Source organism: Dermacentor andersoni, chromosome 2 (assembly GCF_023375885.2).
Source record: "Dermacentor andersoni chromosome 2, qqDerAnde1_hic_scaffold, whole genome shotgun sequence".
In the NCBI taxonomy this organism is placed as follows: Eukaryota; Metazoa; Arthropoda; class Arachnida; order Ixodida; family Ixodidae; genus Dermacentor; species Dermacentor andersoni.
In genome coordinates, this window is record NC_092815.1 from 186,738,830 (window position 1) to 186,763,050 (window position 24,221).

General features: G+C 56.9%; 1 protein-coding gene across 2 annotated transcripts in view; it reads left to right on the plus strand.

The window, feature by feature from the left end:
- The window catches only part of LOC126540329 (uncharacterized), a 72,066-nt gene that overhangs the window by 40,800 nt on the left and 7,045 nt on the right, over nt 1-24,221 (plus strand). The window contains exons 5-9 of one of the 2 annotated variants that reach the window (XM_050187123.3): nt 4,202-4,566; nt 5,110-5,217; nt 16,526-16,695; nt 23,575-23,720; nt 23,857-23,940. In XM_050187123.3, coding sequence (XP_050043080.1) covers nt 4,202-4,566; nt 5,110-5,217; nt 16,526-16,695; nt 23,575-23,720; nt 23,857-23,940 — 873 coding nt within the window. The remainder of the gene's footprint in view (nt 1-4,201; nt 4,567-5,109; nt 5,218-16,525; nt 16,696-23,574; nt 23,721-23,856; nt 23,941-24,221) is intronic. The other variant, XM_055075965.2, reaches the window with a different exon arrangement.

Consider the following 24,221-nt stretch of genomic DNA (forward strand, 5'->3'; position numbering starts at 1 on the left):
CCTTCCGCCGCGTCCCGCGGGTGATGAACGGCCCCGGCGGCCCCGCGCGACGAAATATAATTAGGGGACGGCGGCGGCGAGTGAGCGCGGCCCGCCGAGAGATCGCTCCTCTCGGAGCGTCCCCCCGCTGCCTCTCGCCGAAGGCCGCGGACGAGGCCTCATTAAATGCGACGGGGCCCGCTTTGGCGGCAACGCATCTCGCAGGGCCGCCGCCGGTGCGCACGGGCCGAAGGGCGGTCGGCGGTGCGTTTTTACGGCCAGGGGTGCCTTTTTCTTTCGCTCAGGGTGGGCATTAGTCGAATTGGAGGCGCTCCGGCGGCTCGCTCTGCGCGCACCCCCGAAAGGAGGCGGGAGGGCCGCTTCTGAGCAGCTGCGCGCGGGACGTATACGTCCGTCGGCCTCGGTTTACCCCAAGCCGCTGCTGCGGCGCACGAGAAATGTAGCGTGAACGCACCTGAATGTGCTGGCCCACTGTGACGAGGGCAACGCGAAGTGGAAAAAAGATCGAGGCAACTGTTGGTTTCTCCTTTCCCGAAAATTGCCTCGCTCCCGTCCCCTTACCCTGCGTGTGTTTACGATGGACCTGGCTGTATCCTTTTCTACGTTGCTGTGGTAGCCGCGTTATCTGTCCGACCGGCAGCCCTCGGTGCCTCCTTGGTTGCCGCGCTTACAGTGGCCTCGTGAGAGAGAACGCGCGCTTTGTCTGCCTTATTTCTGCCTAGCATTGAAATCCTGTCGTGAAATCTCTAGGCGTCGTTCGACCCCATTTCTGGTAAATCGGCGCTCTTAGGCTGCTGCCAGACCGACTCGCACCGAGTGGTCGCTCGTCTGCCCGTCGACGTATCTGTAGACGTGGGCGCAGTAATGTGCGCTGCGCGGCCTTTCTCTCTCGTTTCTTGTTCTGCCGGGCACTTAACAGGCTGCCAAGGCTCCGTGTTTCAGCCCACTGTCGCTCGATTGCGCGCGGATGAGACAGTCGACGAGTCTTTCCTGCTTTCGCAAGCCCCGTCTCCTCGTTTCCGCGTAAACGGCGCGGACTCTTCGCTCTCCCGCCGCACTCGACACAACGCCGGCAGCGCCCCGAGGGACACGAGGAGCGAGGCTGCTGCTGCTGTTCTTTTGCTTCCTCTTTTTCAAAACGCGCTCGCGCGTGGTCGCCCGCGTCTCTCGCACCGGCGGCACAGAGCCAGGAAACGATCGCGCGCTGGCTCGGCGCGGCTTCAAAGAACGCGCAGTGGCAGCGCGGCGGATGCGACGCTTCGTTGGCTTTGGCTCGGCGCGCCAGCGGGCACGCATCGCGCGAACGGCGGGGGCTAAGCACCAGCGGAGGAGACGGCGGCTCCGCGAGCGTGGCGGAGGAGAGGAAGGCGAGCGAGGTCGCTTTTTGTCGGCGCCCGCGATGCGTGTGTGCGGGCGCGCACGTTTTCTCTGAACCCGCGGCCGCCGCGGCCTGCTCGCGACGCGCTTTTTTCTTTTTTTTTTTCCAGCGCCGGCGTTCGCGGGACGCTCGTTTCGGGCCGTGCTTGCAGGCGAGCAGGAGGAAGAACGGTGGGGCAAGAGGGAGAGGGTGGGCAGCGAGATAACGCTCCTGCGGGAGTGGATGGATGCCTAGGTAGATGCGAAAAATAAAAGAAAGGCAAGCGCGTTATCAGTGCAGCTAACCGCGGCGTTTCCTTATCTCTTTCTTTTCTTTTTCGTTTTCTGCTCGCGGTTTGTCGCGACTTGCGATGCCCCGGGCTGACGCTCTCTCGCTCGGTTGCCGTAATGCGGGCGTCGCCGGGGCGTCGTGATCACCGAGCCGAGCGCGGCGGCGCCATTAAGTTCGGGGCTCGAGCCGCGTCGTTGCGTCGAAAGCGCGCGCTCGTACGTGCGAGCATTTCTTTCTCGCCTCTCCGGAACAGTGGCTCGTTTTTCTGACGCCTTGCTTTGCGTTTTTCGTGCATTTCTCGAGCTTGTTCGCGTGTATTCGGCCAGACGTCATTCGAGAATTCCCCCTTGGACAGGGCGCCAAAGAAAGCAACGCGTCGCGTCGTTGTCGTGCGAGTCAATACGTTCGAGCGACTGTTCATTCCGTTGGAGGCAGGCAGTCTCTGGAATCGAGACGGTTGGAGGCGTATTGCACTTTTAAGCGTGCCGTATGCGACAAACGAGTGTGAGAGAGTGTTGTCTGTCAGAAACCGGTACGCTTCGAGCTGCATTTGCATATAATCTACATACTATGAAAACAGTCTTGAACTTGAGGGAGAACACTTGTATGCGTCTAAAATGACAAATTGTGGCATTGAAGTTTAGTTGTTTGTTCATTGTCTCGTGCGGACAGAAAGGAACAAATGCCGGTCTTTCTAAATTATTCAGTGGATGTTTCCATGCACGCGTTGTGCAATACGAATGTGCCAGTCTTACAAAGCTGTTTTCCTCGTAACTGTCGCGCTTTCGTCAATGTTGTTGCACTTTCATTCGCCAGCCGTGGCTGCGGATGTTGTCACGTAAAATTGTCATCGGGGTCGTGAGAGGAATCTGCTTCCGGCAAAACACGGTACAAAAACTGACGTCACTGTTTTTTTCTTTTTTTGGGAGAGCCGTTTGGCTTCATTGAGCATGCAAGGAAGAATTATCGCAGGTGCTTTGATGAAAGATTGACTAACAGCGTCTTCGTTCTAACTTCTTTGATTGTGAAATGAGCAAAAGAACGACACACGAGTGACAGTATTTAGTGGATGATAGCCTCGCGTATTTTTGCCGATGTGCGCAGACTATACAGGGTGTTTCAGCAAACATTTGCAAAACTTTTTTTTTTTTTGATAATTGCTTGTGGCAGGTAGCACAATAATTCTAGGCCATGAGCTGGTCTACTCGAAGAGGCGGACATTACTCGCACAGAAATTTGAAATGCATAATTGACTAATTAGCAAAGTCTAAATAATTTTAACTGATTGCCTTATGGCACATATTGCAATGTAAAAATTCTAGCTGGTGAGACTGCAAGGCATATCCGCTTGAAAACAATTATGTTGATTGTCACCATTTACGAGATATGCGCCGTCATGTTTGCGGTAAAGATGCATTGTCGTTCCGCTTACTTTCTTAACAAAACGTCGCTTTATGCATTGCAGCACAGAAGTGACTGGAACGCCGATGCATATCTCCGCAAAGTTCGTGAATTAATATCTCGAAACTGGTGTCATCCTGAGGATTTGTTCCAAGTGGATCCGCCTTGCGAGCTCCCTGGCTGCAATTTCTAAATTGCAATATGCCTTACCGTATGGTAATGAGCTAAAAATTGATGCATTTTGTTAATTAGTCAATTTAGCATTTCAGTATTGTGTGCAATATCCGCATGCAATATCCGGCACAGGTAGTATCAGAGTGGTCGCATCGCCATCGCGGGCTATTCGCACGAGCGTTTACTAATTCGGACAGTAAATGCAATCCACTCGGTCAATTCGTATTCATAAAATTTGCCGTAGATACACTTTCGGTATTTTGCGACCGTGCTAACGTGACGCCAGTCTCAACAGAATTGAGAAATTATTGGTATAGCAGTCCGAGATGGCTTCGCACATGAGCTGAAAATAACGTCGTCTATGTGCGGTTTTGTATAGCGTTGATGTAGTTGCGACCTCTTCTGCATCGGAGAGATGATACGAACCCACAGGATATTTGTATACACGTTGGTGATTCGGTTTAATGGGCGTCAAGCTACACACGAGTAAGTACTTGTGCATTACCGAGTCGCTAACGTAAGAGCGGCACTTGCTGCGACGTTGCCACCTGGTGCGTCCTGTGCGAACTCCTTCGGTGAGACGCGGATGAGGTATATCTCGCCAGGTTGCAACCGCTGAGACCACCAGTCTTGTTGACCAGACTGCCAAGGCAGCTGTCAGGCTTTTCACGAACTATGGTGATTACTTATGGTTCGCAAGAAAGCGAGCGCGCAGCGAGAGAATCGCGACTGAAGCAGGAGACGGGTTTCGGAAGTTTTCAGAAAAAGAAAGAAAACAAAAACGAGTGCGCAAACCCCCGCCCAGATTCCCCTAACCCGCCTCTGCGCTCGCGCGATATAACACTTCTAGAAAAAGAACTACAGAGAGAGAGAGAGAGAGAGAGGATGGAACGCAGACAGATGCGCGACAGTATATGGTAAGCTTACACTCACTCCTATACCCGGCCCCTCTTCTTTTCTTCCCGTGCCCCTCTACAGGTGTCCGGTACTCGATTCACCCCAAGAAGCGCAAGCTCGACTCGGACGAGCAGTCACCCCCGGCTACCCCGTCGTCGGCGCTTGCGGCTTCCTCGGCGCCCGCGTCCTCTGAAGAGAACGACTCGTCCAGTCGTCGGCGCGCCTCGCGTAGCCCCGAGCGCAGCGTCGAGTCGGCCTCGCGGCGCCGACCCCAGAGTCACTCGGCCGACTCCGTGCTCTCGTCGCTGAGGCCCGAGCTGCGCCAGCGCAGGATGCAGTACCACGCGGTGCGCAGGCGCAAGCTGCGCTCGGGACTCGACATGATCCGGCGCCGCAAGAGGACGAGCACCACCGCCGCCAAGCTGGCGGGAAGGAGCGACCGCAAGGTGACTACACATACGTCCTTCCGGGTCTTGTGCGCGCGCTTTAGCTTTAGTTTGGCTTTAGTTCTAGCTTTGGGGGGTGTTTAGGCTTAACTTGTTGGCTGACGGGAGAGCTTGGAAGCAACGTTCCCCTGGCCACTTCCGCGCTAACCAATCGAAGTTATCTCCAACGTGGATATCGATATCAGCTCGGTGCGTTGGCAGTGTTGCAGAAGTTTACGTGGCTCCGCGCCTACTCGATCGGCATCATAGTCTGTAATATTCGCATGGCAAATGTTTCATTCAGGTAGATAAAAAAGAAAATGTCGCTTAATGCGGTCATTTCCAGACTTGAGCTTTAACCGACGGCGGAGATGTGAAATGCTTCGCTGGACTGATCGATAAAGCGGGTAGGTTTCAGCTTCTTGCAGCTCAATATTAATGCGCGCAACTCTACAAAGGACTCTACATTGTTCCGGTGTTCTAACTTGTCGCTCGACGCATTTGCTTCTCGTCGCGATACTTCATTCACGTGGTGTCTACAACTGCGCCTCCGTATCCACGCAGCCCTTCGGCGAGCTGAACTACAGCGCGCCCGCGGATCTCAGCAAAATTCCACTGAACAAGTCCACGGGCGAGACGGTTCTCCACCGGGCAGCCCGCCTTGGTCACGTGGTAAGTGCTGGAACACCGCATTGTTATTCTTTTTGTTACATTCAGTAGGAATAGTGCGTTGCCTGCTTCCGCAGTGGTTGCTCTGCCGCAACGCACTCTTGTTGTAAGGGCAAGCTTTCTGCTCGGAGGAACCGAATAATTTTGTTGCCGCCACTCTCCGCCTTTTAAACGCGTGATGTCCAAAACAAATTAAAGCTCAGTTAAAAAAAAAAAAACCCGGATCGATGATTGTGGCCATGTTCCAAAGTTTCGGCGATGTTCTGTTACATACAATTAGATGCAGCGCTGCGCCTAGGCTGTATCTTAGCGGCTCCCCACGGCGACCTCGCCAAAGGGGCAAGACAGGCAGAAAACGAGTCAGGGCGATCCCATAGGAAATGACGCCGGCGAATAGGTCATTCGGCTGACCCACGCAAAAAAGTAAATAAAGAGAAAACATGTGCGGACGCTGCAGACGCGCACCAAGTTAGGCGTAAAAACTCGGTGGGAGATGCGGCGCCATCGTCTCTGAGGAAACAGCGCCGGGAAGACGAGCGGCTGCTTGTTTTCGGTGGCGCGCAGGGCGGTGCCGCCCTCCCCCGAGCGTCCTCCTCGAGCGTCGTCGCCGACTGCAACAGCCGGCAGCCAAGCCAGCTAGCTCTCCAGGTCGCGCTTTGACGCACGGTCGCCTCCGCCGCCGCCGGCCGAAAATAGCTGGCGCGCCCGCCCTCCCCGGACGCGCCCTGTGGGGGCCAAAGATCGAAGCGTGCCGCCGCTCTGGCTTCGGCCTCGTTTCCCAGTGATACGGGGGCGCCTTCGCATGTGGCCCTCCGACGCCTGGAGCACATTTCGGGACATCGCGTGATGCAGGCGCCGGAAGGCTTGGAGCTACGGCTAGCTTCCGCATCGTCGCACGTCCTACCCCGTGCGCGCAAGATTGCGAGACGCGATCGCGGCGGTGTGCAGCCTAGGTCGACGTCGCTGAAACACAGCCAACGCGCCACGGCGGCTCTCTGAACGCGCAGAGCGCCGGCCGCTCGCTTGGAATGTCGCATCCAAGAAACGTCGCGTTCTCTCGATGGCGATTTTCGTTTGGTAAGATTGCTCGTAGGTACGTGACTTGACTACGTCTCAGGCTAACGCTAGCGAGCATCAACTAGTTTGCGCGTTACGACGTTTAGACGGACATGTCTGATCTACAGTTGGTCGCTGTCGGGCGTCCCCCACTTCCGCGACTCCGGCGAGCTGGACATTAGGCGGATATTGTTCTTCCCGTCGCTGACATTACCGCCCGCATTCGCTTCAGCCTGAGCGAGAGAGAGAGAGGAGATGGGAACAGTTCGGTGGTTAACGGTGACAAGGGCTTGCGCCATGTCCTGGCAGGACACGGCTCCTGCCCTCCAACTTCTGGAAGCGTGTTGTTCCTGCTGGACTCGTGTGCGCGGCGTCTGTGTTACTTCCTAGGCTACCGCGTGAAAGCTTCGTGCGGGCTTTTGTTGCGCTTTCTCCGATCACGCTCGCTGATTTCCACCTGGCGCGCGCTTTTCGTGTCCCCGCCCTGCTCGACCGCCTGTTCGATTGCTTCTTGGGCGGGCGGCGTGCGCAAGGGCGCGGCCTCGATCGGGTGCTGCAGCCCCGAGCGCCAGAGCGATCGAGGAATGCCGGCGCGCGAAGAGAACGCGGCAGCGCAGCAGTGGACGCCCCCGATCCCGAAGGCCGGCGCCACCGTAGCGTGCAAGAAACAAAGGACCCACGGGCAGACACAAAAGCTGTCGGCGAGGCGGGTTCTCGCTGGCGCTACAAAACAGGGGCCGCGCGCGGAAGGGAATTCTTGGCCCGCCGTTTCGTCCTAGCGGACGGAGAGCGCGGAGGCCGAACGACGCGCGGCTTTCTTCGGTGCTCGGTGGTTTTACTGCTTTGCCGTTGCTTCTGGTCGTAATATTCGCGGTGGCGCGATCGTTTAGATACGATGGCGAGCGACGGTCGTTTTTTTTTTTGTTATCGAGCACGCGTGTTTTCGCTGGATCGAAACGAGGCGCTCGCGTTTGCCGTTCGGGTGCTTATTAAAGCGGGCGAGAGCGAATGGGGGAACGTGTAATACAAGAGCGACGAAAAGGGTGCGTGGAAGCCGCCGTTGGCAACAGCGATTAGGCGCCAGTGTTGCAGAAATGCGTCACGTTTGGAAGAGTACAGTTCCGTGGTCCGCTTCGGGGCAGCCAGTGGTGCTGCGCTTGCTTCGGTTCAGGGAAACGCACGCGAAGGGACTTTCCAACAACGCCCTTCAGCAATCACTCGGTTTGGTGCGCGGCGAAGTCCCTGGCTCCCATCTTGGTGGCACGTCCTCGAGCGTGCACCGACTCTTCTTTTTGTGCACTCTGTGCGGCGCTGCGACTGCACAAAACAGGAAAGAGAACGAGGAGGACGAGACGCGAACTTCTGCCAACAGACGAACGGTTTTGCTCAAGTCTTTCTTTCTCGTCTTACGTGTTCGGCGGCTTGACAATGGCCGGCCGGGAAAGTGACCCGTCCCGAGCCACTGACCGCAGGCGAGCCTTTGGCGGGAGGATGTAGGCCCCTCGTGGTTGGACCTTGACGTCGCACGCGACAGGCGCACACTCACCGCTTGTCTGCCGTATGTATTCCGCCCGAATAAAAGCGTGCATCGCTCCGGAGGCTACAGAGCTTGCTTCAGCCGATCGCAGAGCCGAATGCACCAAAAAAGTGCGCCCGAGTCTGGCCAAAGTACTCGCTGTATACCTTTGAAAACGCTGTGCGGTTCTGCCTGTGAGGGACGGAAGAATGGGGCGAAGTGGGTGACCGGGAGCGTTTTGTCCCGGAGGCGGGGGTGGCGGTTTTGTTGAGAAGACGGACGAGGGGAGTCTAGTCGCGGGGGCCCGTCTACACGGGCTGCCACCCGCACAAGGTGAATCGGCACTGGGTTAAGCCAGCCCCTCGAGCGCTCCTTCTCAGCCGGGTGAACCGCAGGGTGCGCAGTGCCTCGCGCTCGCTCAGTAAACCGAAACCGGTCTTGGGGTTCCCTCCCGGTGCGTTGCGTCGCTAATTGGAGGAAATTGCCGCCGGTTGGTGCTTGCTTTTGCCGCGGCCACCGCTCGTGCTGGGCGCGCGCCCCAGCCAGCCAACCTCCCGTTCTCCTTGGCTTGGGGCGCGTAATGCCGCGGAAAGAAGAGCTCCTCTCGCCCCCGCCACTACGTGTCTTCCCGCTTGCTGTCCGCTGCAGCTTGCGAGCAGCAGAAAAAGAAGGCGGCGGGGGTGCAGGCAAGCCGGGTGCCCTAATAAGCAGAGCGATGCGGGCTCCGGTGTCGCGTTCGAAACCGGACACGGCGGCGGGCAAGCTGGAATAAATTGCGGAGCGGGGTCCGCGTTAAGGGAAGAGCCTGGCCGATCGCCCCTCGGTCGCGGAGTCTGCGAGATGGCCAATTAGCGCTCGCTGCCCGCGTTGGCCCGATGCTGTAGCGACCGGTTATATAGTATGCGTACGTCCCCCCTTGCCCCCGTCTCTTGTGGTAAGCTGTGCCGCGATATTCTCGTAACGGTTAACGCACTCTCCGCACTACGCTTTGCTGTTGGTTACTTTGTATCAAATTTATCGCGCTGACTCTGAAGGCCGTGAATATGCGATCTAGGTAGCTGCCGTTAGACGGTTTTTTCGATGCGACAGCACCGTAGATATCGCTTCACCCCTCAGACGATTTCGTTTTGCCACTGAGACCTCGCCTAGCTTGACACGCGTAGCATGCGTAACGTAATTTTGACGGTCACTCGTCAGATTCCTAGTTTTGCTTCGTTGAACTCGTAACACAATACCCCAATGTGCTGAACGCAGTGGAATTAGTTTGGCCGGGTCGAAGCACATTTTCAGGCATTTAGCTGCTGTTCGGCGCCCGTTACTGAGGCGAGCGTCGACGTTGTTCCTCGTAACCGAGCGCACGAGCTCAGCGAAAGATGAAAGCGAACGCGCAGCGCAGCGGGAGATGAAAGAGAGCGCGTGGAGCAAAGCCGAGGAGGAGGCTACAGTGAGAGCTTGAGGCGGAAAGCGAGGGAGGAGAGTATGGTGAAAGAGTGGGGAGGAACGCAGAGTTGCGCGCGAGGCTACGAGATGGCACCAAAGTATTTGTATTCTGATTGTGTGTGCGGCGCGGATTGTGTGTAGTACTTTCTGGAAGCCACGCGGGCACCAGCGATTACTCTGGAACTTTCGACGATTCATGTATTAAAACCTATGCGCTTGACCTGCAGATCAGATGTTTGGCTATCGGCGACTCTGGTCGCCGCTATCGTTGTGCTTGAGTATTACTTGTTTTTCAACGCTCCACTCAATTTCAAACGTGCCGCACGAGACAGATTGTCCGCGCGAGCTAATATCGCGCGAAATGAGATCACGTGCAGATCTGCGCTCAAATTTCGCAATAGCGAGTGTCGTAATTGTCGGTGCATTTTTTGCCACTCTTAACCCCACAATTTCCATGTGTAAAATCCATGTCGTGTGAATAAACGGAGGTTACCCCGTATCGTTAATAGCTTTTCTTTTTTTTTTCATTCACCGCTTTTGCATGTATCGTCGTGGTCGCTCCTGCTTCCATCTATCTAAGCGCTGTGGTTTTCATTATGGTGAAAGTGCCATTGGGTGAAGTAACGGGTGAGACACGGTAGGATAATCTATGTAAAGTGCTCGCGAACACGAGGTGCAAAAGAGAAAGCGGTGAATCCGGGATACAGCGAAGGGGAGCGGGCAGTTGCCGTCTCGTTTCCACGGCTCGCGTGAGGGTTGACTCAGCCCCCTTCGTCCGCGTTTTCCATAACAGCGTACCGCCACGTACTTTGCTCGCCGTTCGGAACGGGGCGCCTCGTGTTTCGCCCGTCCGTGACAACCGACCCCGCGCTCGCGATCTGCGCCGTTCTCCCCAGGTGACGTGGCTGAGCCGGCTCGACGCACAGCGTCCCCACCACCACCACTTGTCTAGTCACGTATACACAGTAGCGCTCACAATGGCGGCAGCGGACGAGCCTTCGGAGGGGGGAGTCTCTGCGGCAACGAGCTCGACAGGAAGGAGCGTCACACGCGGGAGACCGGCCATCTGCCGCCGAGGTGCGCGAGCTCGGGTGGCTTCCCGGCCCATGGCTCTACCACGGGTTGAGGGGGTGGGGCGAGACTCGCCGTTCGCTGCGAGGCATCGTTCTGTGAGCGCCCCCGTGTTCCGAATTCCGGTCGATTGCCGCTGACTGAAAGTGGAAAAGACGCCTGGTGGAGTTTGGCGCTCAAGGCGGCGTACACTTCAGTGTCTTGGAACTTGAATTGCGGCGACGTGGTTAATACCGCGGGGGGGGGGGGGGGGGGGTCGAAGGAAACGACAGCTACAGAGGCAAGGCAACCGCCAAGGAGTGTCGTTAGCAGGCGCTTTTGATCCAGTGCTTGGTTAATACGGGCGTGCTCCTTGCTGTGGAAAGCCCGTCCTCAGTATTCTTCAAATTCGCGTGGCGCACGAAGCAGCGTGTTTACAGGAGGTATTCAGAGACCTGGATTGGGAAGAATTGGGGATAAGAGTAAATGGAGAATACCTTAGTAACTTGCGCTTCGCTGATGATATTGCCTTGCTTAGTAACTCAGGGGACCAACTGCAATGCATGCTCACTGATCTGGAGAGGCAGAGCAGAAGGGTGGGACTAAAAATGAATCTGCAGAAAACTAAAGTAATGTTTAACAGTCTCGGAAGGGAACAGCAGTTTACGATAGGTAGCGAGGCACTGGAAGTGGTAAGAGAATACATCTACTTAGGACAGGTAGTGACTGCTGATCCAGATCATGAGAGTGAAATAATCAGAAGAATAAGAATGGGCTGGGGTGCGTTTGGCAGGCATTCGCAGATCATGAACAGCAGGTTGCCATTATCCCTCAAGAGAAAAGTGTATAACAGCTGTGTCTTACCAGTACTCACGTACGGGGCAGAAACCTGGAGGCTTACGAAAAGGGTTCTACTTAAATTGAGGACGACGCAACGAGCTATGGAAAGAAAAATGATAGGTGTAACGTTAAGGGATAAGAAAAGAGCAGATTGGGTGAGGGAACAAACGCGCGTTAATGACATCTTAGTTGAAATCAAGAAAAAGAAATGGGCATGGGCAGGACATGTAATGAGGAGGGAAGATAACCGATGGTCATTAAGGGTTACGGACTGGATTCCGAGGGAAGGGAAGCGTAGCAGGGGGCGACAGAAAGTTAGGTGGGCAGATGAGATTAGGAAGTTTGGAGGGTCAACATGGCCACAATTAGTACATGACCGGGGTAGTTGGAGAAGTATGGGAGAGGCCTTTGCCCTGCAGTGGGCGTAATCAGGCTGATGATGATGATGATGATGATGACGAAGCAGCGGACCGCGGGCTGCGCATCCGCGCAGTCGTCATTAGAGGTTACGTTCGTCCCGGCTTTACGTGCACCCCAAAAGGGAAAGGGACCACAGCCAGGCTGCTGACACAGACGACGCAATCGCCGTTAGCTCGGAGCTAAACATAGTTCTCGGAAGAGGCGCACGTAGATTGGTGCCCCTTGGTGTGCCAGCTATAGCACGTTTCGCGGCCATCGCAGGCAGTGACGGCGCTCTTCGTCCGAAACGCATTCACTGGTCCGGCGGCCACTTTATCACTGCTCTCTCCACAAACGGCACCGCCGCCTCGTTCCCCCCGCTCGACCGACTTGACATCGAGGCCGCCTTCGTCCGTCTCGGCATACAGGGCCTGACCGGGGGCGAGGCGCACACGCTGTCGGAAGTGATGTCCCGAACGCGGCAGGTACGAGCCCGCCGCGCTGCCGGCCGCTATGCTAATAGAAGCCGTGACGAACGACCCCCTAGCGCCTCTCCTCCAGCCTTGGCGGAGAGGCAGCGGACCGCGGGGACGACGGCGCTGAGAGCTGCTGCATCGGCGCGCAGCGGGCGGACGCGGAGAAACGAGAGGAGGACGAGGGCGAGGTGGCAGCAACACTCCGTGCCCCTTAAAACCGTGCAGTTCTCTAGGAACCGTTGAGCTCGCGTAGAACCGATCGGGAAGGGGATATCAAAAAGTCTGCCGTTCGGAGCTTAGGATAGATTGTGATTGGCCGTTGCGCAGGCGCACGGTCTTTTGCGAGGCGGTTACGATAACAAGTGACGGAGGTAATCGCGCGGCCTCGCGATATTAAGAAACGTTGCCTTCTGCACCAGTTTCACGAGTTCGCGGGCGGCCATTTGTCGACGCTTGTCGTTGCTTCTGCAGACTTGCACACTTATAGTGCAGACAGAAAAAATAAAATAAAGTGTAAGCGGGAGCAAGAAATACTGAGCCCTCCCGTCTTGTCTCGTCGTCGTATACTGTGCGCGGCACACGTATATATTCAGCCAGCGGGCGTGCATCCCATCGACAGGTGCGCGCCGCGTGAACACGTTCCTCTCTCTCTCTTTTTCTCCTCGAGCGCGTTGGGCGGACGACGAGCACGGCTGCGGCCTCTGTATTATTCAGCTGTCCGCCTCCTCGTCGCATCTCGGCCGCGGCGCCGCCTGAGCGACGGCGGTCTTCGCAGCGACTGCAGGCAGCCTTATTCAAGTGCGTGCTTGCGAGAATGGTGTTGGCTCGAGGAGAGCGCTCGCGCCGCGGCTATTTTCTGCGCGCGCGAGCGAGCGAGGTCTGTTTTTTGCTTCTTTTTCCTCTGACGCCACCGTGAGCCGAGCGAACGAGTTGGAGCCTGCCGCCACCGTTGATGGCTTTGGCGAGAACGTGTGCCGTGCGTGTGTTCGGTATATGAACTCGCCTTGGCTCGCGCGCGGTGGAGAGACAGCCGTGATTGCGGGCCGATCGAACGGCGGGGCTCTGCGCTCGCCATTATTTTCTTCTGCTTTGTTTTCCGCGCCGTTAGGAGCTCTGCAGCCTCGGCGCTCGTGTCTGTAGACGGGGAACTGTTTCCGCACAAGCCCCAGAGCACGTTTATTGTATTCCTTTCCTTTTTTTTTTGTTTCTGCTTTGCGGGTCACGCCAGACTTTATCCATTCTCTTTGCGTGGTTATGACGTGGCGGTTCAAATCAAACGCGCAAAGCGAGGGCAGGGCGGGTGTACCTCGAAACACAACGCACGAGTGAAGTAACGTAGCGCAACGAGGCTGCTCACTTGTGTCGGCAACCACTGGGAGCAGTGGTTGCGAGAATGACTGATCGGAGGTATCGCGCTCGACGCTTCAAAAATACGCCGCATCGATAAACCCTCGGCTGCGACTCGGATGCGTGCAAAAATGTGTTCCACAATAGGCACTCTTTCCTGAAGCGCCACAATTTTGCCCGTTTGCTTCTACAATTTGTATAATTAGCTCAAAACCACAATTGCTTATATAGAATCTGAGTGCGAGTGGATCGTAGAATAAGTTTTTAACGTAGGACCTTCGTAGGCCTTCGGCGCCGACCACTCGCTACCCGCTATTTCATCACGTGTGTCGAGCGTGTACTCTCGGCGGCGGCTCGTTTGACCGAGGGCCTCGCTTGGCACGCCAACGCAATCGATGCGCGGACGTGCGGCGGGTGTTGCAAAGCCTAGCGTCAGCCAAGCCTCGCGCTGTGCGCGAAAGCACGCAACGCGCTTCGGTGTGTGGGGGGCGGGGGGGGGGGGGAGGCGCCTTGCCCGCCGCGCCGGTCTCGTAGTCTGCGCGGACGCGGCAGCAGCTGGCGGCGGCCGCGGATGGGGCCGCGTGTGTCTTCTTGCAGGAAGCTTTTCCTCCACTCCCGAGCGGAGGCCAACCGAGCGGAGAAAAGCGGTGGGGGGAGCTCCCCTCAATCTCTCGTCGTCGTCGGCAGGGGCCCTTACGCACCCGCGAAGGGGAAAAAAAATAAAAATATATATACTTGAGAGACGCGCCCGAAATAAAGTCGACGCCACCCGGCCTCCGACGCTCACGCGTTCGCGCAACGCCTTGCGAAAGAGCCCCTCGACTGTGCAGAAGCGGCTGCAGTCGGCTTGGATGGTCCCGCAAGCGCGACGGACCGAAGAGAAAGACGAGCCGAGTGGCTGAAGGAGGGGAAAAAAAAAAGAATGAAAGGAAGCGGTTCTCGCTGGCGCCGAGCTCGCTCGTAGCGACGTCTCGCTCGCGCGTTTGCGCTTCGTGTCCTCGATGCACACCTCTGCACGAGCAGCAGGCTCTTGCCACGCTTTTCAGACCGGACCGTCGCCGGTCGCTCGTGAGTCGACGCTAGAGACGGCGGCAGTGGACAAAACTTTGCATTGGCTCTGCCTGCGTCGCCGGCGCGTGTGTTTACGCGCCGACATCCGTCGCGGAGGTCGCGTGTTCCGCCGACCGACCAAGGAGCGAGCCTTGACACGGAAACGCGAGGCGCTTTAGCGGCTCTTTAGTAGCCGCCGGCTTCTTCGACAACCGCCGCACCTTCTTGGAGGCCTTCCCCGAAACGAAAGGGAGGAGGAAGAAGAAATACTCCAGGCTCCTTCTTCTCCAGGTGCCGCGGGTGGAAAATAGCGAGGGTTTGATGCTGTCCCCGCTGCAGCCGACCACAGCTAGCAGGCGCAGTCTGAGCGGTCCTTCGAAGTGCGCGCGCGAGGGACATCATTTATCGCCCCCCACTCCCCCCTCTCTGTCACGCGCCCGCCGACTCTCCATGGCGAATCGCGCGCCTGGGCCGCCGCTATTTTATAGTTCGCCATTTCGTTTAGATTTAGGAATCGCTGCGCCCATCGCCTTTCCTCTCCTTCCATCTCGCGCGGCGCGCCAGACGTCGTCCTTCTTTCGCGTTCAGACGTTCCTGCTTTTTGCGTATTTTTATATGCTGTGACAAGCGCTTTCCGGGAAAATAAAGTTTCAACAAAGCAAAGAACTTCGCTCTTTTCACACTGACTATGCGAGAGCACCTCTTTGATAAATAGTCTATCGTTTCGATATTGTAAAGCATCCCGAACGGCCTCAGGAAACGAGACCAGACGAACAGTCCGAAGCGCAGTTGCCGCTGTCGTCGCTGTTCGCATCGAATTTCGCACGCGCGTTGCGAATGGTCGCTCCGCGCTGCTACGGATGATCCGTCCGCACTGGGCCGCGACGGCGCTAGTTTACCCTACTACTTAGTGCCATCAAATAGCGGGGCCGTTATATGCCGGCTACCGCTCGTCGTCTCTTCGGCGAGCGTTCGCTGAAGCTGGCGGCTGTGCGGTTAGCCGGCTCGCTGCGACGCTCACATCTCCAGCATTCTCTCGCTGGCGGCCGCGATCAGCGTGCTTGCGGCACCGCCTCAGCGCTCCCGCGGCTACGCCGATCGCCAAAATCGCGCGGAGCGGCGGCGGCGGTGGACCGCGCTCGCAGGGAAATTAGGTCGTTTGGAGGGGCGCTCGCTCCTCCGAACCCGATGGTTTTTTCTATCTTTCTTCTGGTCGTATTTTTGTGCCTCTTCTCGCCGGCTCACCCCTCCCGCGTTTGGCAGCTTGCTGCGTCCGGCCGATAGCCGCGGCTGGATGTTGCCTGCCGCTGATTGCGGCGGCCCGGGCGGCGGTTGATTGCTGCCGGCGACGCCGAAATCGCGCCTGTGCCCTTGCCGGTCGTCGGGGCGGGGCGAGGTTGCCGCTGCTCGCGCGCGGCTGTCTTCGCAGTCGCGCGCGGTTCTTGCTACGTTTGCTTTTGTTGTTCGCCGGGGCCACTCCTTTCCTCACGCCGCCCTCCTTCGTCGGCGCCCCGGGGCCCTCGGTGCCTGTTCTCTCATATATATTTTTTTTCGTTGTTGTCAAGATGGGGTAAACGCCTGTTGGTCCGAGCTTCAAACAGCTGTAGGGAGTGTTCATTTTGGGGCAGGTTGGTGCGCTGTAATTTAATAATGCGCTGCCACGATAAAATATTACAGTGCACGGGGATTTGACCTATCCGAGTCGGAACACCTGAGCGCAGGAAGCAGTTTCGCTTGTCAGCATTTTTCTACAATAAGAAAGTGCCAAGTGCAATCAGACACTCGCTCATTGATGTGTTTCCATACACACGTTAACCGGGGACGTGGTACACATCGCCGGTTTCCATCTGGAATTGCAGTTTCCCGAAATTTTTTTTCTCCACCTTTCGAGATCTTTTTGCAGGCCCCCATATGCTTCCGGCCCGGCGTCGACCGAAGAGCGCTACTCACGAAACTGTAAATTGCTGTGAACCACTGCGCTGGTACACCTGCCATCTGTCGCGCTGGGTTTCGTCTTGGGCGGGCGGGCGTGGCTGACCGATTTGCCGCGCTTATTGACCAGAATCCTTTAGAACAATGATTTGATTTCTCCCGTTCCTTTTCCGCTGCTTACTCTTGGCCACGTCGCTCTGCGCAGGATCTGGCCTGGTGCTGCCTCGAGTCCCGCGAGGGCGGCTCGGTCGAATCGTGCGACGTGAACGGACAAAGCCCTCTGCACGAGGCGGCCTCCCGCGGACACCTACGCGTCGGGCGAGCCCTGCTGCAGTGCGGAGCCGACCCCAACGCATGCGCACACAACGGAAGGCGGTGAGTATAGTGGTTGCTTCGTGCGTTAAGTTTTGCGGATCCGATCGACCGTTAATCATAGGAATTGACTGCAATTAATAGAAGCAACTCGGGCGCTAGCGTGAAGGGAAGCGGCAAGTTATGGCGGCTTAGACAGCGTGCTGAGAATTATGGCTACGCGGATTCGGGTAAACCGTTGTCCATCTGGCGTGAGACGACTCTGACTTTGCAAGTTCATTGCTTTAAACGAGCGCCTTTATGCGTTTACTAGTACCCGCGACATTCCTGGGCTACGACCGACGCGTGAAACGTAGACTTTGCAACTCCCCTGCGCGCGCATTTGAGACATTTCTAGACGCAAAGCACAGAATGCTGATCGGGAGGCTTCGAGCCAGTGTATATAGTCACAACCGCAGACCGGTCGTCTCTATCCTTCAGAAAGTCACACAGCGTACTCGGCTGAAGTTCCGAAGAGTTGGAGTACACACTGAGCCACCCTTGTGCAATATGATACACTCTAAGTTTACACCCTTTGAGCCGTATCTTGCCACACAACAATAAACGTGGTCTGTCTTGTCCGCATTTCCTTTCTTTAACGCTGCGAGCCCGGTACTGCCCAGTAACGAACGGCATGCGCGTTATCAGCATGACATAGCATTGCCGACGGGAAAGTGCGGGCGCAGAGTTTTGAACAAAAGAAACGCAAGCAAGGCAGATGACGATCATTGTTGTGTGGCAGATATACATCCCAAAGGTTGTAAAATTTTTTTAGAGTGTATTCTCAAGGGCCAATGCGTGCTGTACACCGGCGCTTTGGGTGTCGGGATGTTTTGGTGCCACAGTCGCCATGTTGCCTTGGAGGCCGCCATTTCTTAAATCGGCGGGTAAAAAATATTTTAAAGAAAGATGAAAAAAAAGAAAGAAAAACACTCGACAGCCGCCTCGCTGAGCTCAGAATCATGACAGCCGACGGCGCGCGCTTAGCGAGCGACGAACGGTCTGCTTTTGCGCTTCCTTTTTCTGTGCAGTGTCGTTATCGCGCCGCAGCCTTATTTCTGCTTCCCCCCCTCCGCCCCCCCCTCTCTGCGTGCGCGCGGCGGTTCTGCTTTCCCGTCGCAACCGGAGCTTCGCCGCCGCTACTCGGCCGGGCGCCTCCGTCACCGACACGTGTGTGTGTCCCCCGCGCTCTTCTCTCGGGGCGTGCGGCGCGGTTGCGTGTCGGGGAAAGCGGCGCGCTGGCAGGAAGTTTGCCGACGCCGCTGCCGCAGCCGGCGCGTAAACACCGGCCTTCGTGCGCGGGGCCAACCGTCCTCTCCCTCCTTTGCCGCGCTATCGCCGCCGCCGTAGACCGATGAGCGAAGCGGCTGGGGCCCTTTCGCCCCCCCCCCCCTCGCGGTAATCCCCCACCCGCGCGGCCGCGAAAGGAAACCCGTGTGCGCAGCCGGTGACGGGGCTTCGTTTGCCGTACTGCGACGGGAAAGGGAGAAAGAAATACGGGGAGAACAAACAACGGCTGACGCTCTTTGCGGACGCCCAACAGCGAGGCACCGCCATGTGTCGTTTTCCTTTTTCAATTTTTATCCTCCTAGCTAGGGTCACTGCGGGGCGGGAGAATTTAACCCTAGCACGGTGGTGCTATGCCCGACGGACAGCGCCGGCGTATCGGTGCAAGTCATTTCTCAGGCGTCTTCGACGTGCCTTGTGATGGTGGATTCGCCATCAGATGGACACGGTCCTCATGAATATTATTTCATATGGGGGTGTCGAGAATTGCACGCAATTAATTGCCCGTCGCGACAGTGTGGTGGCCTCGCATATATATATGCGCACGATGCACCTGCATTCGTGCTTAACGGCACCGGCGTAGCGCTGGTCTTGGCGTCCACGCGTGAGCTGGCGTACGGCTGCAATCCGCGTTATGACAACGAAGCTCGGTTATTTTGCACAGCGCGCTGTTTGCGTGCCCTTCGTAGTTGTTTCTTTTCGTCATCTGCGGCACTTAGCTCCGTTGCGATGCAGTGAACCGTTTGTTTGCTAGTCGATCGACGCCAACCGTGCCAAAGTGGAGCCCTAAAAGCGCAACGGTTCGACGATTCGAAGTGCGATCGAAGCCCGAGTGTCGCAATTCTAGAAAGAGCACTACACGCAGCTACAGCTCACCCGCGAAAGGTCGCAGCCGGCGCCGCGGCAGGCATGCTGCTCCCGTCCGTGTTGTTGGCATGCTCGCGAGCTTAGCGGGGGGCTTACTTCGATTCAGACACGACGCGCTGGATTGCCTGGCGCCACCGGCGTCAGTCCGGCGCTAGCCACTGCGCCATAATCCGGCCCAGATGGCCGCTTGGCTCGCGGCTGGAATGACCCTCAGTCCGGGGGAAGCTGTAAGAGACGGCGGCGGAAGATGCCCCGCCGATAGGCAGCCCTGCCTGGTCGGTCGACGCGGCCGGACGTGACTTTTATCGCGGCAGGCAGATAGTGTCCGCCGCCACTCCTCGGCCCGCAGTGGGGGGAGCGACTGAAATACGAGTTTCCCCGAATGGAGCCTGCCCGCGTGTTCAAACAACTGGCGTCCGGGGAAAAGAGCGAGCGCACCGCACCCCCTGGGAACCGTGCGAGCCGTCTGTGTTTGCTGTCGGGAAGGCGCCTTTCCTGACACTCTCCCAAAATCTAGCAAGTGCCTCACAGCTTGGGTCGTTGGCTAAAACCCACCAGAGCGACAACCCTCGCGGACCCCGCGTAGCGAATGAGAAGACTGCCCACCGCTGCTGTGCGCCCCCCCCCCCCCTCTTTGATTCTCTGAAATTCATTAACAAGGTTTTGAGGTAAGCAAATTTGGTGTGTACGCGCGCTTAGGTGTCGCGGCGTCAGACTTCCTAAGGGTAGTTATCTAACTGGCGAGTCTTGAAGCGCCCTATAAAACGGCTAAACCATTCAAGTTACAAAAAGTCAACAACCAATGGCTGATATATAGCGCCTTCATCTCCCGCTGCCTCCGAATGATATCGCCGTACACGTATTTCCCATTTATCTCACATTCCCTGACATATACAAAAATTCTAATATGCGTGTTTCGGCATACAACCCCCGCTCCCCTCCACCCGGCACGTGAGTGCGAGTATCGCACGGGAGAAGGCTCGGTACGGCAAGAACGAAAGCTTGCGCAGCGGGGCGAGTTGCGCCGAGCGAGGATCCCGCTCACGTCTCGCCGATAATTACGGCGCCCTTCGCACGGAGCAAACAACGCGAAAAGCTTCGCGCTGCTGCCGCACGAATACTCGCCCTCACCTCAACAGACCAACCGCTCTCACCGCAATCGGGGAGGCTGCTCACGCCGGCTTCTGGCAGCCGTGCCAAAGAGGCAGGCCACGCCAAATCGCGCAATGGAAGCGACAGGTCGCGCCATCTGTTATTGATTTCGCGAACCAATTTCCGTTGGGCCTCGCAAGCGCTTGCACTCCGCTCTATCCCTCGCGCCCGCTTTTGTGCGACTGCTTTTTCTTTTCGTTTTTTTTATATAATCTCTGGCAGTTCACGCACGGGAAGCAGGCAGCCTTCGGCTCCGGCCCTGCCCACCCTCCCCACCTCGTTTCTCGAGCCTGCGTGCGCGAGGCAGCGCTCGTACTTAGCAGCGCGGCCCGTCGGGGCTTCCTGCCTGTTCGCGCTCCCTGCCTGTTCGCGGGTCTCCGGATCGCGCTAGGCTGCGACGGGTGGACGAGGGGGGTTGGAGAGGCAAAGGCGTGTGCACCCGCTTTTATCTCTCCGCGCGACTCGGCCCAACGGGTACGCGCAGCCTCCGCTGCCTGACGCGCGCGATGGATCTTTTCTCCTCGCGCTCTCTCCGCCTCTCTCTTTCTGTTTTTTAATATTCTTCCGAGCGCCTCTCTCCCTCTCTTGACGGGCGCTTCTCCTCGCTCAACCTGGGGTGCTTTTTCTTCGTGGGAATTCGCCGCTTCGTTCGTTCCGCGGGGTGCCCGCCGCCGCCCCCGTTCCATCTTCGCTGGCCGCGCCGCGCTTTTTTTTTTTCCTTTTTGTTATCTATTCTCTCCCTTCATTTTTGCGCTGCGCGGCCGTTCGAGCTCCCTCCGGTCGTAAAAACCGAGCTTGGCTCGCGTCGCGGTGGGAGCCGCTGCGTGATCGCTGGGGCCGCGGAGGCTTTTTGCAGCCGCCGACGGGTGAGCGCGCGTTGCGGCCGGCCCCTGGGTGCCCATGATTCATCGGCGCGGCTTCTCGTTTGTCGCTCCTTGGTTCCCGATCGCCCGCCGCGCTTTTCTCGTCGCCCATCCGGCAATTTCTCCTTTCTTGCGTTAGTTCAGAGCGCACTTAGCGGTCGTGGGTTTGCCTTTATATTCGAAGCTCATGTGTTTGTTACTTAACCGAAACTGACCACTGTGTGTTTGCGAGTTTGTCATCTTGTGGACTTCCCAACCGCAGCGGTCATATTCCATTCAGATAAACAGTTCTTCGGCCTCTGTAGCCTGTTCTGGCGCATCTTACCGCTGATACGGCAATGAACTGACAGTCGAAGCTACGTATAAGAACCTAACATTGAGGATCTCTAGGCTGCGTGGGCCTTGTTGAAAACAGTTGTGGCTGCACTCGCTTAGTTTTCGTCGCTGCATTGATTCTAAGCATGTGTCGGTCAAGTAACCAAGGTATTTTTTCGCGTGCTGTCTTCTATCTAGAGCTCGCGGTCAAAGTCATGCGAATAGACCCCCACCCCGGCGGCACCCTGGAACAATGGCCAGTTTCCTTTATTGTCTCTCTAGCACGATGGATATATCGAGGGAGACATATATCCGCTTGTTTACGTCCAACGCAGCGGTGGGAAACAATGCCGCCGCCTCCTGGATGTACGGCGTGTGATGCGTGAAAGTCCAGAAGGTAGTAGACAGACGGTTTTGCGTCCCGCCGCCTTGCACATCAGCTCGTCGCGGAGCTTTTTGTTCATTGTGCTTTGTTTTCCTGGCTCCTTCGGGCGCTGCTGCTGTTGCTCTTTCGTCGTTTTGTTTCCGAGGAGACAGTGGAGATCGGTCGCCGCGCGCTATTTTCCTTTCGTTCGTTTAAACCTACGCGGCAGTAATGCTGAGTCGTTTAGGCGTAGTTTCAAGTGCAGTTTTCTCGGAGGGTGGCGTCGGCAGTTGCGCGGACGCGGCATATCGGGCCAGAGAGATAGTTAAGTCTCACTGGGGGCTTGTGCTATGTTAGGTACGAAAGCAAGGACTTTGTTCATTCGGTGTATTTGTAATGGCGTTGCGGTATGCATCTCGTGCAGATAGGTCAGGGGTAGAACACCGCATGTGACGATTGTTCTTTTGGAGCACAACTTTTGGAGGTGATCGTGCATCCGGTTAATGATTAAGACGCCGCCTGCGTGATGTGTTCGGCAAACGATGACTGTAGGAGGTTCCCGAGCGCGACAGAAGGATAAGGCTAAATAACACGTCGTACCTTCCTTTGTTTTCTGAACGTGGCGTTTATGAAACTCGCACCTGTCGGCGTATGCCGAAGCTCTTTGTCTTCTCCTCTTCTTTTTTCTGTGTCGCCATCAGTCGCGCGCGACGCCTCCCGCTGATTCTGCGAGCTTATTCTCTTCGCTGTCCCGGACAGCCTTCGGTCGATCGTCGTGCCATTCTGACGACCCTCCTGTTTGCCCGCTGCGCGGCGCAGCGAAACAAACGAAAGCGAATATAACGCGAGGCTCCCGGCGAGCGCCGCGCCGGCATTTTTTCTCTCGTTTTTTCCGCCACCCCGCGAGGCGCGAAGCTCGGCCGCGAGGGAAAGAGAGACGTACACGGAGCGCGCGCGCGGCCGGACACAAAAGAGCGTCGCGACGGCGGCGACGCGTCGCCGCAGAAACAAGAAAAGACGGTGGGCGCATGTGTGTGGCTGTATAGTACTACGGCGGCACCGTCCGCCGCGCCGTTGTCGAGGCTCTCGGTGCGCACCGCCTCTGCTGTAGCGCCGGGGTTCCCCTTTGTTTATTGTGCGCGTGTGGCGTGACCGAGCTCGCGCGGCGGCCATCCCCGCTGCTGCTTTTTTGCCGTGGCCGGCGCGCCGCTATGTGTGCGTCGGCGTCGCAGGCTTCGCTCCGTGATGAACCCGCGCTTGCGTTTCTTGTTCTTTTCGTCCCTTGCCCCCCCTCCCCTGTCTCTTTTTTTTTCCCATTTTTTTTTTGTGATCGTGCGGCAGTCTAGGCGAAAGGACGGCAAGAGGGAGGGAGTGGCGCGAGCTCTTTGCCGAGGCGTGGGGGCAGTGCCTGCCGGCTGACCGACCGATCGGCCGGCCATTCTCGGCCGCCCCTCGGCCTTTTTTGTCTGTTCCACCCGCTCTTCCACCCGCCCGTCAGGAATTGAGTAGAAGAAGCGTTGAAATTATGAAAAAAGAAAACAAAAAAGAAAACTTCATTAAACCGATCGATCACACCGGCGGTTGGGACCGTAGGCCCGCAAGCGCGCCAATTGTTTACACATCGCGCAAAAAAAAAAAAAAAAAAAAAAACGAAGCTTTCGCTGGAAGTGTGCAAGTATTTCAGCGTGCCATACGAGGAAACTGCAGTATCCGGTGTTGCTGGTTCTGGATGACTTCACAGTGTACATTTGTGGGACGACCCAGCAGCTTTGTCGATGTTGCAAGAGATAAAGCTGCGTCGGAGATAATGTCGACGTCACTGAGCTCTGTTTTTTTTTTTTTTTGTAGTACTTTCTTGTAAGCCTGTTCCTGTTTACAAATTTGTAATTACTCAGCGTGAGCCATACGAATTTTGCGTCGCGCCATTGATCTCTGTGTACTGTTGATGTTTTTGTTAAAAAAGCGCGTTGCTTCGAGGAAGCCCGATTTGCCCGCGACGCCTTGGCAGTTAGACAGCGTCTGATGATCGCCGTACTTTTTTCGTGTCTTTTGCAGGCCCCTGCATGACGCCGTTGAGAAAGGTCACGTAGAGATGGTGCGACTGTTGCTGTCTTATGGCGCCGACGCCATGCTCACGACGGGCTCCGGGCTGTCACCTCTCGAGCTGGCCAGGTCGCCCATCATGGTTGAACTGCTCAGAGGTGAGTCGCCGCGCTGTATTTCACAGCTCTGAAAAAAAAAAAAAAATGATTGGACGAGACAGGTTGCCCTACTTGTGTCTCGTCTTGTCGCTGTCTGCACGTGCACTAACGAAGTGTTCCCCCTTGGTGCTCGCAGGCTTCCTCTCTGACATGGCCGGCGAGAGTATCGACGGAAGCCCCGTGCTGCCGTGGCACTTTGCAGGCACAGCCTCTCTCATGGGTGAGCACGCCGTCTTGCTCGTAGTGTTGATTGGGGAGAGTTCAAAGCTGTGCCGTGTATTCGCACGAGCGGCGCGGTAACGTGCCTCGTACTTACTCGGTTTTCGCGGGGGAAGAGAAAGCGAGATCTAGCTAGCGGTGTTTTTCCGCATGGTAGCGAGGGCGAACGTTTCGCGAAGGCCGGCAGCCGCGTCCGCTTGTTCCTCGCCGCAAATGGCCCATTGTTCGGGACCGAAATTGCGGGCTCAACGGTGCGCTTTTATTTCACACGCGCACGTTAGC